We start from the raw sequence: 12,626 nt of genomic DNA, 5'->3' as shown, positions 1-12,626 counted from the left end.
TATTCATTTCTGTCTGGAGTTGGATGTTTCATGACTGTTCTCAGTTTGACTTCTGCACTACTAAACCTTTTTCTTTTGTGCATTGAGATTCTTGACTTGAACTAAACAAGCCAAGTTTCTGCCTAAGCCATCTAACTTTGTAACGTTCTGCCTATACAAGGCAGGATACACCACAAAATATACCTTCTAGACCCTCTATGAAAGCGTTGGATAGAATTGCTCACAATGTAAACAAGCAAGATCAAATGACAACCCAAAGTGTATTAAATAGAAAGCACCGAAAATCAATATATACAAAAATGTGTGTGTGTTCCAGTCCAATGTTGTGTATGTGTGTGCGTTGAATCGGCCTTACCGGTAAGCCGTTTTAAGTCCGTGCACACGATGAGGAACAGCGATCTCCAAGGTGAAATAATCCAGCAAGTATATCTCCACAAAGAGTCAAACAGTCAGTCAATGACAGCCAAGCCGTGTAGTGCGATCGATCGCGAATCCAAAAGAGCAATAGAGTAAAGTTGCTCCCGAATGCCGGTAAGCCGGCTCCCTTTAACGGAAGTGAAGTTGATCAGCTGAAGTATGACGTCACGGGAATTCCCAGGTGTAACGATCAAGACTCTCGCTCAGAAAAAAACAGTAAGACCAACACTCGACAGGGGCAACAAAAACCCAGGGATTCTTTAATATAAGAACATCTGACATGTATAACTCTTTAATTAGTTTAATAAGCCGTCTTCTAAATATCCCCTTTATGTGGCCACGCTACAACTTTACTATTTGCCAAGTTCTAGTCGTTAACTTGGGCCCCTGTTCATGTTTCACGTATCAAATTAAGGTTTTAGCTTCTGTCTGTTTGAGGCTTTACATTCAACTTTATGGCTGGACTAGCATAACTGCATATACTGATGCCCAAACCCCTCTGAGGTCACTCGTTGGCTTTTTTACAGTCACGCAAGTATAGAATCATATCTTGGGATAAAGGATTGGTTGATACTGAATTTTGTTTATTCATTTATTTTTAAATTTCAGGCTAGTCCCAGTAATGTAGACTGCTTTCATTTAAGCATTAATCCCTTAACTGTTGTATCCCAACTAGGTAGCTGTCCAAGGCCTTGTTTACACCTGGTACTAAGAAGCATTTTTGTAAATCGGATCACAAGTGGACTGGTGTAAAAAAGGGGCTTTTTATTTTTTTGAGCTTGTCTATTTTTGGCCACTTCCAGAGGTAGTCCAACACATTCGACCAGATTGCTTTCATAGAGTAGATGCTCATGTGGCTGAATGTGTTCGAACAGCCGCAAAACGGTGTACTCTACCGCCTACTGACCTAGTACGTGAACATTTTAAGAAGTGCGCTAGCAGGTGTGATTTAAACTTTCTTCAAATATACAGGCCTGTTGCCATGGGAAAACTATGATGTGTTTCAAAGAAGAAAAAAACAATCCAGAATAGCTAACACATCTAATATAAAAAAGGCTGAATTCAGAATGGCAGAAATAGTACTAGCATACTATTCTGAATTCAGCTCAATGTGGTTTTATGTATGTTCAAAAGGGAAAAATTGACTTAAGAAACAATAGAATCACCTAGTTGCATAAACTCCCACTCGTGCAAGTCTGGAGAATCATGACTTAATGAAGAGGGTGGGATTATCATTAATTAGCCAAAGTCTGTAAAAGCACCAAAGGGCAGCACCTCAGCAGTGTGACTAGCTGTTGAACAATGGCAGGAAGTTGGTGTGCTGTTCAGTCTCTGGCACTTTGTGTTTGGTTCTGTGCTTTCAGCCATGCTGTTCCGAAGTGGAGTGATCTGCCCCAGAATCCTCAAGCTCTGATGTTCCAGCAAACTAACCAGCGGTTCCAAAAGCCAGCTCAACAGAAAGCTAGTCAACGGTTTCCTCAGCAGGTTCAAAAGCCATTTAAACAGCAAGCTAGTCAACGGTTTCCTCAGCAGGTTCAAAAGCCAGTTCAACAGCAAGCTAGTCAACAGTTTCTTCAGCAGGTTCAAAAGCCATTTCAACAGCAAGCTAGTCAACAGTTTCCTCAGCAGGTTCAACAGCAAGCTAGTCAATGGTTTCCTCAGCAGGTTCAAAAGCCAGTTCAACAGCAAGCTAGTCAACAGTTTCCTCAGTCTGTTCAACAGCAAGCTAGTCAACAGTTTCCTCAGTCAGGTCAACAGTTTCCTCAGTCAGTTCAACAGCAAGCTAGTCAACAGTTTCCTCAGTCTGTTCAACAGCAAGCTAGTCAACAGTTTCCTCAGTCAGGTCAACAGTTTCCTCAGTTAGTTCAACAGCAAGCTAGTCAACAGTTTCCTCATTCAGTTCAACAGCAAGCTAGTCAACAGTTTCCTCAGTCAGTTCAACAGCAAGCTAGTCAACAGTTTCCTCAGCACTTTCAGCCTAAGCAGCCAGTGGCACAGGCAGAGCCCCTTGACAAATGTACTGTAGCTGATTATGAGCAGATTCAATGTGGACCACCTGGTATCAGTGGTGCTGAGTGTGCTGCTATCAACTGCTGCTTTAATGGAATGCAGTGTTACTATGGGAAGGCAGGTAAGAGTGTAGAGTCAATGTAGAGGCATTCATGTTAAACTGATCCTCAGCAATAACCTGCTCTTGTAACTCGTTCCAGTGACTGTCCAGTGTATAAGAGATGGTCAGTTTGTGGTAGTGGTGGCTAGAGATGTAACGCTGCCTCGATTGAGCCTGGATTCAGTCCGTCTCCTGGGTGGAAGTGATCCAGCTTGCAGTCCTGTGGGATCCACACCTTTCTTTGCTATATACCAGTTCCCTGTCACTGCATGTGGCACAAGCATGATGGCGAGTAGCTGCTTGTGGTTTTGTTCTGCATGGCTTAGAATGGATTGGATGCCAACAATGTTACTATTTGCAGGAGGACGGTGGATATGTGGTGTATGAAAACAGAATGACCTCCTCATATGAAGTGGGTATCGGACCACTTGGTTCCATTACAAGGGACAGCCATTTTGAGTAAGTGATGTATGCTTTATCATAAATGTGAATCATTGACACATGCTACAAGCTCACTGTTTGTTGTCCAGGCTTCTCTTCCAGTGTAGGTACTCTGGTACCTCTGTGGAAGCTCTGGTTGTGGAGGTCAACACCGTTCCTCCACCTCCACCAGTAGCTGCTCCTGGACCCCTCAGGGTGGAGCTTAGACTGGCAAATGGTCAATGTGTCACCAAAGGCTGTGCAGAAGGTAAGCGTTTGTCCCAAGTATGCCTAAAGCCTTTCTAAAACTCCAGTTTCTAGTTAAACACTGCATTCTTCCTCAGGGGACGAGGCGTACACATCCTACTACAGTGATGCTGATTATCCAGTTACAAAAGTCCTGCGGGAGCCTGTGTATGTTGAGGTGCACATTTTGGAGAGGACCGACCCCAACATTGTCCTGATGCTGGGACGTTGCTGGGCGACATCAACCCCCAGTCCACTCAGTCTACCCCAATGGGATCTTCTGGTTGATGGGTGAGTAAGGCCAGTCTTTATCCATCTAGTGTGCTGTAAGGCATTTCTGACTGCCTCTTTGCCTTTCAGATGCCCTTACCAGGATGATCGTTACCAGACCACATTGGTTCCAGTGGCTGGATCATCTGGTCTTCAGTTCCCGACCCACTACAAGCGCTTTGTTGTGAAGATGTTCACATTTGTAGATCCAGCATCACTGGCTCCTCTGCAGGAAACCGTATGCTCTGCAGCCTTACCTCAACCCTTAATATTAGTGCTTTTTACAGTGAATTCTATGGCTTAACCCTTTCCCCCTCTGTTAGATCTTCATCCACTGTAGTACAGCGGTGTGCCATCCCTCCTCTGGCTCCTGTGAGCAAAGTTGCACTAGGAAAAGTGAGTGCTTGCTGTAAGTTGACTTCAGGAACTGAGAATTTATTTAAATGCCCCTCATGCTTCTACCACTTTTTACAGGAAGAGACACGCCCGTCAAGACCATCTCTAGTGGGCAAACTGTGGTGTCTAGTGGACAAGTTAACCTGGTCAAGTGAATTTTAGTGTTTTAATAAACTTCATGAAACTCAACATTGTTTCTCTTTGGTATTCATTTCTGTCTGGAGTTGGATGTTTCATGACTGTTCTCAGTTTGACTTCTGCACTACTAAACCTTTTTCTTTTGTGCATTGAGATTCTTGACTTGAACTAAACAAGCCAAGTTTCTGCCTAAGCCATCTAACTTTGTAACGTTCTGCCTATACAAGGCAGGATACACCACAAAATATACCTTCTAGACCCTCTATGAAAGCGTTGGATAGAATTGCTCACAATGTAAACAAGCAAGATCAAATGACAACCCAAAGTGTATTAAATAGAAAGCACCGAAAATCAATATATATACAAAAATGTATGTGTGTTCCAGTCCAATGTTGTGTATGTGTGTGCGTGGAATCGGCCTTACCGGTAAGCCGTTTTAAGTCCGTGCACACGATGAGGAACAGCGATCTCCAAGGTGAAATAATCCAGCAAGTATATCTCCACAAAGAGTCAAACAGTCAGTCAATGACAGCCAAGCCGTGTAGTGCGATCGATCGCTAATCCAAAAGAGCAATAGAGTAAAGTTGCTCCCGAATGCCGGTAAGCCGGCTCCCTTTAACGGAAGTGAAGTTGATCAGCTGAAGTATGACGTCACGGGAATTCCCAGGTGTAACGATCAAGACTCTCGCTCAGAAAAAAACAGTAAGACCAACACTCGACAGGGGCAACAAAAACCCAGGGATTCTTTAATATAAGAACATCTGACATGTATAACTCTTTAATTAGTTTAATAAGCCGTCTTCTAAATATCCCCTTTATGTGGCCACGCTACAACTTTACTATTTGCCAAGTTCTAGTCGTTAACTTGGGCCCCTGTTCATGTTTCACGTATCAAATTAAGGTTTTAGCTTCTGTCTGTTTGAGGCTTTACATTCAACTTTATGGCTGGACTAGCATAACTGCATATACTGATGCCCAAACCCCTCTGAGGTCACTCGTTGGCTTTTTTACAGTCACGCAAGTATAGAATCATATCTTGGGATAAAGGATTGGTTGATACTGAATTTTGTTTATTCATTTATTTTTAAATTTCAGGCTAGTCCCAGTAATGTAGACTGCTTTCATTTAAGCATTAATCCCTTAACTGTTGTATCCCAACTAGGTAGCTGTCCAAGGCCTTGTTTACACCTGGTACTAAGAAGCATTTTTGTAAATCGGATCACAAGTGGACTGGTGTAAAAAAGGGGCTTTTTATTTTTTTGAGCTTGTCTATTTTTGGCCACTTCCAGAGGTAGTCCAACACATTCGACCAGATTGCTTTCATAGAGTAGATGCTCATGTGGCTGAATGTGTTCGAACAGCCGCAAAACGGTGTACTCTACCGCCTACTGACCTAGTACGTGAACATTTTAAGAAGTGCGCTAGCAGGTGTGATTTAAACTTTCTTCAAATATACAGGCCTGTTGCCATGGGAAAACTATGATGTGTTTCAAAGAAGAAAAAAACAATCCAGAATAGCTAACACATCTAATATAAAAAAGGCTGAATTCAGAATGGCAGAAATAGTACTAGCATACTATTCTGAATTCAGCTCAATGTGGTTTTATGTATGTTCAAAAGGGAAAAATTGACTTAAGAAACAATAGAATCACCTAGTTGCATAAACTCCCACTCGTGCAAGTCTGGAGAATCATGACTTAATGAAGAGGGTGGGATTATCATTAATTAGCCAAAGTCTGTAAAAGCACCAAAGGGCAGCACCTCAGCAGTGTGACTAGCTGTTGAACAATGGCAGGAAGTTGGTGTGCTGTTCAGTCTCTGGCACTTTGTGTTTGGTTCTGTGCTTTCAGCCATGCTGTTCCGAAGTGGAGTGATCTGCCCCAGAATCCTCAAGCTCTGATGTTCCAGCAAACTAACCAGCGGTTCCAAAAGCCAGCTCAACAGAAAGCTAGTCAACGGTTTCCTCAGCAGGTTCAAAAGCCATTTAAACAGCAAGCTAGTCAACGGTTTCCTCAGCAGGTTCAAAAGCCAGTTCAACAGCAAGCTAGTCAACAGTTTCTTCAGCAGGTTCAAAAGCCAGTTCAACAGCAAGCTAGTCAACAGTTTCCTCAGCAGGTTCAACAGCAAGCTAGTCAACAGTTTCTTCAGCAGGTTCAAAAGCCATTTCAACAGCAAGCTAGTCAACAGTTTCCTCAGCAGGTTCAACAGCAAGCTAGTCAATGGTTTCCTCAGCAGGTTCAAAAGCCAATTCAACAGCAAGCTAGTCAACAGTTTCCTCAGTCAGGTCAACAGTTTCCTCAGTCAGTTCAACAGCAAGCTAGTCAACAGTTTCCTCAGTCTGTTCAACAGCAAGCTAGTCAACAGTTTCCTCAGTCAGGTCAACAGTTTCCTCAGTCAGTTCAACAGCAAGCTAGTCAACAGTTTCCTCAGTCTGTTCAACAGCAAGCTAGTCAACAGTTTCCTCAGTCAGGTCAACAGTTTCCTCAGTCAGTTCAACAGCAAGCTAGTCAACAGTTTCCTCAGTCTGTTCAACAGCAAGCTAGTCAACAGTTTCCTCAGTCAGGTCAACAGTTTCCTCAGTTAGTTCAACAGCAAGCTAGTCAACAGTTTCCTCATTCAGTTCAACAGCAAGCTAGTCAACAGTTTCCTCAGTCAGTTCAACAGCAAGCTAGTCAACAGTTTCCTCAGCACTTTCAGCCTAAGCAGCCAGTGGCACAGGCAGAGCCCCTTGACAAATGTACTGTAGCTGATTATGAGCAGATTCAATGTGGACCACCTGGTATCAGTGGTGCTGAGTGTGCTGCTATCAACTGCTGCTTTAATGGAATGCAGTGTTACTATGGGAAGGCAGGTAAGAGTGTAGAGTCAATGTAGAGGCATTCATGTTAAACTGATCCTCAGCAATAACCTGCTCTTGTAACTCGTTCCAGTGACTGTCCAGTGTATAAGAGATGGTCAGTTTGTGGTAGTGGTGGCTAGAGATGTAACGCTGCCTCGATTGAGCCTGGATTCAGTCCGTCTCCTGGGTGGAAGTGATCCAGCTTGCAGTCCTGTGGGATCCACACCTTTCTTTGCTATATACCAGTTCCCTGTCACTGCATGTGGCACAAGCATGATGGCGAGTAGCTGCTTGTGGTTTTGTTCTGCATGGCTTAGAATGGATTGGATGCCAACAATGTTACTATTTGCAGGAGGACGGTGGATATGTGGTGTATGAAAACAGAATGACCTCCTCATATGAAGTGGGTATCGGACCACTTGGTTCCATTACAAGGGACAGCCATTTTGAGTAAGTGATGTATGCTTTATCATAAATGTGAATCATTGACACATGCTACAAGCTCACTGTTTGTTGTCCAGGCTTCTCTTCCAGTGTAGGTACTCTGGTACCTCTGTGGAAGCTCTGGTTGTGGAGGTCAACACCGTTCCTCCACCTCCACCAGTAGCTGCTCCTGGACCCCTCAGGGTGGAGCTTAGACTGGCAAATGGTCAATGTGTCACCAAAGGCTGTGCAGAAGGTAAGCGTTTGTCCCAAGTATGCCTAAAGCCTTTCTAAAACTCCAGTTTCTAGTTAAACACTGCATTCTTCCTCAGGGGACGAGGCGTACACATCCTACTACAGTGATGCTGATTATCCAGTTACAAAAGTCCTGCGGGAGCCTGTGTATGTTGAGGTGCACATTTTGGAGAGGACCGACCCCAACATTGTCCTGATGCTGGGACGTTGCTGGGCGACATCAACCCCCAGTCCACTCAGTCTACCCCAATGGGATCTTCTGGTTGATGGGTGAGTAAGGCCAGTCTTTATCCATCTAGTGTGCTGTAAGGCATTTCTGACTGCCTCTTTGCCTTTCAGATGCCCTTACCAGGATGATCGTTACCAGACCACATTGGTTCCAGTGGCTGGATCATCTGGTCTTCAGTTCCCGACCCACTACAAGCGCTTTGTTGTGAAGATGTTCACATTTGTAGATCCAGCATCACTGGCTCCTCTGCAGGAAACCGTATGCTCTGCAGCCTTACCTCAACCCTTAATATTAGTGCTTTTTACAGTGAATTCTATGGCTTAACCCTTTCCCCCTCTGTTAGATCTTCATCCACTGTAGTACAGCGGTGTGCCATCCCTCCTCTGGCTCCTGTGAGCAAAGTTGCACTAGGAAAAGTGAGTGCTTGCTGTAAGTTGACTTCAGGAACTGAGAATTTATTTAAATGCCCCTCATGCTTCTACCACTTTTTACAGGAAGAGACACGCCCGTCAAGACCATCTCTAGTGGGCAAACTGTGGTGTCTAGTGGACAAGTTAACCTGGTCAAGTGAATTTTAGTGTTTTAATAAACTTCATGAAACTCAACATTGTTTCTCTTTGGTATTCATTTCTGTCTGGAGTTGGATGTTTCATGACTGTTCTCAGTTTGACTTCTGCACTACTAAACCTTTTTCTTTTGTGCATTGAGATTCTTGACTTGAACTAAACAAGCCAAGTTTCTGCCTAAGCCATCTAACTTTGTAACGTTCTGCCTATACAAGGCAGGATACACCACAAAATATACCTTCTAGACCCTCTATGAAAGCGTTGGATAGAATTGCTCACAATGTAAACAAGCAAGATCAAATGACAACCCAAAGTGTATTAAATAGAAAGCACCGAAAATCAATATATATACAAAAATGTATGTGTGTTCCAGTCCAATGTTGTGTATGTGTGTGCGTGGAATCGGCCTTACCGGTAAGCCGTTTTAAGTCCGTGCACACGATGAGGAACAGCGATCTCCAAGGTGAAATAATCCAGCAAGTATATCTCCACAAAGAGTCAAACAGTCAGTCAATGACAGCCAAGCCGTGTAGTGCGATCGATCGCTAATCCAAAAGAGCAATAGAGTAAAGTTGCTCCCGAATGCCGGTAAGCCGGCTCCCTTTAACGGAAGTGAAGTTGATCAGCTGAAGTATGACGTCACGGGAATTCCCAGGTGTAACGATCAAGACTCTCGCTCAGAAAAAAACAGTAAGACCAACACTCGACAGGGGCAACAAAAACCCAGGGATTCTTTAATATAAGAACATCTGACATGTATAACTCTTTAATTAGTTTAATAAGCCGTCTTCTAAATATCCCCTTTATGTGGCCACGCTACAACTTTACTATTTGCCAAGTTCTAGTCGTTAACTTGGGCCCCTGTTCATGTTTCACGTATCAAATTAAGGTTTTAGCTTCTGTCTGTTTGAGGCTTTACATTCAACTTTATGGCTGGACTAGCATAACTGCATATACTGATGCCCAAACCCCTCTGAGGTCACTCGTTGGCTTTTTTACAGTCACGCAAGTATAGAATCATATCTTGGGATAAAGGATTGGTTGATACTGAATTTTGTTTATTCATTTATTTTTAAATTTCAGGCTAGTCCCAGTAATGTAGACTGCTTTCATTTAAGCATTAATCCCTTAACTGTTGTATCCCAACTAGGTAGCTGTCCAAGGCCTTGTTTACACCTGGTACTAAGAAGCATTTTTGTAAATCGGATCACAAGTGGACTGGTGTAAAAAAGGGGCTTTTTATTTTTTTGAGCTTGTCTATTTTTGGCCACTTCCAGAGGTAGTCCAACACATTCGACCAGATTGCTTTCATAGAGTAGATGCTCATGTGGCTGAATGTGTTCGAACAGCCGCAAAACGGTGTACTCTACCGCCTACTGACCTAGTACGTGAACATTTTAAGAAGTGCGCTAGCAGGTGTGATTTAAACTTTCTTCAAATATACAGGCCTGTTGCCATGGGAAAACTATGATGTGTTTCAAAGAAGAAAAAAACAATCCAGAATAGCTAACACATCTAATATAAAAAAGGCTGAATTCAGAATGGCAGAAATAGTACTAGCATACTATTCTGAATTCAGCTCAATGTGGTTTTATGTATGTTCAAAAGGGAAAAATTGACTTAAGAAACAATAGAATCACCTAGTTGCATAAACTCCCACTCGTGCAAGTCTGGAGAATCATGACTTAATGAAGAGGGTGGGATTATCATTAATTAGCCAAAGTCTGTAAAAGCACCAAAGGGCAGCACCTCAGCAGTGTGACTAGCTGTTGAACAATGGCAGGAAGTTGGTGTGCTGTTCAGTCTCTGGCACTTTGTGTTTGGTTCTGTGCTTTCAGCCATGCTGTTCCGAAGTGGAGTGATCTGCCCCAGAATCCTCAAGCTCTGATGTTCCAGCAAACTAACCAGCGGTTCCAAAAGCCAGCTCAACAGAAAGCTAGTCAACGGTTTCCTCAGCAGGTTCAAAAGCCATTTAAACAGCAAGCTAGTCAACGGTTTCCTCAGCAGGTTCAAAAGCCAGTTCAACAGCAAGCTAGTCAACAGTTTCTTCAGCAGGTTCAAAAGCCAGTTCAACAGCAAGCTAGTCAACAGTTTCTTCAGCAGGTTCAAAAGCCATTTCAACAGCAAGCTAGTCAACAGTTTCCTCAGCAGGTTCAACAGCAAGCTAGTCAATGGTTTCCTCAGCAGGTTCAAAAGCCAGTTCAACAGCAAGCTAGTCAACAGTTTCCTCAGTCAGGTCAACAGTTTCCTCAGTCAGTTCAACAGCAAGCTAGTCAACAGTTTCCTCAGTCTGTTCAACAGCAAGCTAGTCAACAGTTTCCTCAGTCAGGTCAACAGTTTCCTCAGTTAGTTCAACAGCAAGCTAGTCAACAGTTTCCTCATTCAGTTCAACAGCAAGCTAGTCAACAGTTTCCTCAGTCAGTTCAACAGCAAGCTAGTCAACAGTTTCCTCAGCACTTTCAGCCTAAGCAGCCAGTGGCACAGGCAGAGCCCCTTGACAAATGTACTGTAGCTGATTATGAGCAGATTCAATGTGGACCACCTGGTATCAGTGGTGCTGAGTGTGCTGCTATCAACTGCTGCTTTAATGGAATGCAGTGTTACTATGGGAAGGCAGGTAAGAGTGTAGAGTCAATGTAGAGGCATTCATGTTAAACTGATCCTCAGCAATAACCTGCTCTTGTAACTCGTTCCAGTGACTGTCCAGTGTATAAGAGATGGTCAGTTTGTGGTAGTGGTGGCTAGAGATGTAACGCTGCCTCGATTGAGCCTGGATTCAGTCCGTCTCCTGGGTGGAAGTGATCCAGCTTGCAGTCCTGTGGGATCCACACCTTTCTTTGCTATATACCAGTTCCCTGTCACTGCATGTGGCACAAGCATGATGGCGAGTAGCTGCTTGTGGTTTTGTTCTGCATGGCTTAGAATGGATTGGATGCCAACAATGTTACTATTTGCAGGAGGACGGTGGATATGTGGTGTATGAAAACAGAATGACCTCCTCATATGAAGTGGGTATCGGACCACTTGGTTCCATTACAAGGGACAGCCATTTTGAGTAAGTGATGTATGCTTTATCATAAATGTGAATCATTGACACATGCTACAAGCTCACTGTTTGTTGTCCAGGCTTCTCTTCCAGTGTAGGTACTCTGGTACCTCTGTGGAAGCTCTGGTTGTGGAGGTCAACACCGTTCCTCCACCTCCACCAGTAGCTGCTCCTGGACCCCTCAGGGTGGAGCTTAGACTGGCAAATGGTCAATGTGTCACCAAAGGCTGTGCAGAAGGTAAGCGTTTGTCCCAAGTATGCCTAAAGCCTTTCTAAAACTCCAGTTTCTAGTTAAACACTGCATTCTTCCTCAGGGGACGAGGCGTACACATCCTACTACAGTGATGCTGATTATCCAGTTACAAAAGTCCTGCGGGAGCCTGTGTATGTTGAGGTGCACATTTTGGAGAGGACCGACCCCAACATTGTCCTGATGCTGGGACGTTGCTGGGCGACATCAACCCCCAGTCCACTCAGTCTACCCCAATGGGATCTTCTGGTTGATGGGTGAGTAAGGCCAGTCTTTATCCATCTAGTGTGCTGTAAGGCATTTCTGACTGCCTCTTTGCCTTTCAGATGCCCTTACCAGGATGATCGTTACCAGACCACATTGGTTCCAGTGGCTGGATCATCTGGTCTTCAGTTCCCGACCCACTACAAGCGCTTTGTTGTGAAGATGTTCACATTTGTAGATCCAGCATCACTGGCTCCTCTGCAGGAAACCGTATGCTCTGCAGCCTTACCTCAACCCTTAATATTAGTGCTTTTTACAGTGAATTCTATGGCTTAACCCTTTCCCCCTCTGTTAGATCTTCATCCACTGTAGTACAGCGGTGTGCCATCCCTCCTCTGGCTCCTGTGAGCAAAGTTGCACTAGGAAAAGTGAGTGCTTGCTGTAAGTTGACTTCAGGAACTGAGAATTTATTTAAATGCCCCTCATGCTTCTACCACTTTTTACAGGAAGAGACACGCCCGTCAAGACCATCTCTAGTGGGCAAACTGTGGTGTCTAGTGGACAAGTTAACCTGGTCAAGTGAATTTTAGTGTTTTAATAAACTTCATGAAACTCAACATTGTTTCTCTTTGGTATTCATTTCTGTCTGGAGTTGGATGTTTCATGACTGTTCTCAGTTTGACTTCTGCACTACTAAACCTTTTTCTTTTGTGCATTGAGATTCTTGACTTGAACTAAACAAGCCAAGTTTCTGCCTAAGCCATCTAACTTTGTAACGTTCTGCCTATACAAGGCAGGATACACCACAAAATATACC

General features: G+C 43.8%; 3 protein-coding genes across 3 annotated transcripts; all 3 read left to right on the top strand.

The window, feature by feature from the left end:
- Positions 1 to 384: 384 nt before the first annotated feature.
- LOC309482393 (zona pellucida sperm-binding protein 4-like) lies at positions 385 to 4,014 on the top strand (the record flags this gene model as incomplete). The annotated part of the gene is made up of 9 exons (XM_082147741.1): positions 385 to 406; positions 2,444 to 2,548; positions 2,628 to 2,815; positions 2,889 to 2,986; positions 3,058 to 3,215; positions 3,292 to 3,484; positions 3,554 to 3,701; positions 3,787 to 3,859; positions 3,938 to 4,014. The coding sequence occupies 9 exons, from the start codon at positions 385 to 387 to the stop codon at positions 4,012 to 4,014; spliced, it is 1,062 nt and encodes a 353-aa protein (XP_082003867.1).
- A 436-nt stretch (positions 4,015 to 4,450) lies between these two features.
- On the top strand, positions 4,451 to 8,314 carry LOC309482392 (zona pellucida sperm-binding protein 4-like; the record flags this gene model as incomplete). Its single annotated transcript, XM_082147740.1, has 9 exons — positions 4,451 to 4,472; positions 6,744 to 6,848; positions 6,928 to 7,115; positions 7,189 to 7,286; positions 7,358 to 7,515; positions 7,592 to 7,784; positions 7,854 to 8,001; positions 8,087 to 8,159; positions 8,238 to 8,314. The coding sequence occupies 9 exons, from the start codon at positions 4,451 to 4,453 to the stop codon at positions 8,312 to 8,314; spliced, it is 1,062 nt and encodes a 353-aa protein (XP_082003866.1).
- Positions 8,315 to 8,750: 436 nt separating this feature from the next.
- Positions 8,751 to 12,392, top strand: LOC309482391 (zona pellucida sperm-binding protein 4-like; the record flags this gene model as incomplete). The annotated part of the gene is made up of 9 exons (XM_082147739.1): positions 8,751 to 8,772; positions 10,822 to 10,926; positions 11,006 to 11,193; positions 11,267 to 11,364; positions 11,436 to 11,593; positions 11,670 to 11,862; positions 11,932 to 12,079; positions 12,165 to 12,237; positions 12,316 to 12,392. The coding sequence occupies 9 exons, from the start codon at positions 8,751 to 8,753 to the stop codon at positions 12,390 to 12,392; spliced, it is 1,062 nt and encodes a 353-aa protein (XP_082003865.1).
- Between the last annotated feature and the right edge of the window lie 234 nt (positions 12,393 to 12,626).

The sequence above is a fragment of the Leuciscus leuciscus genome (assembly GCF_965113295.1).
Source record: "Leuciscus leuciscus genome assembly, chromosome: 19".
NCBI classification, from domain to species: domain Eukaryota; kingdom Metazoa; phylum Chordata; class Actinopteri; order Cypriniformes; family Leuciscidae; genus Leuciscus; species Leuciscus leuciscus.
This window is presented reverse-complemented; position numbering and strand designations above follow the sequence as displayed.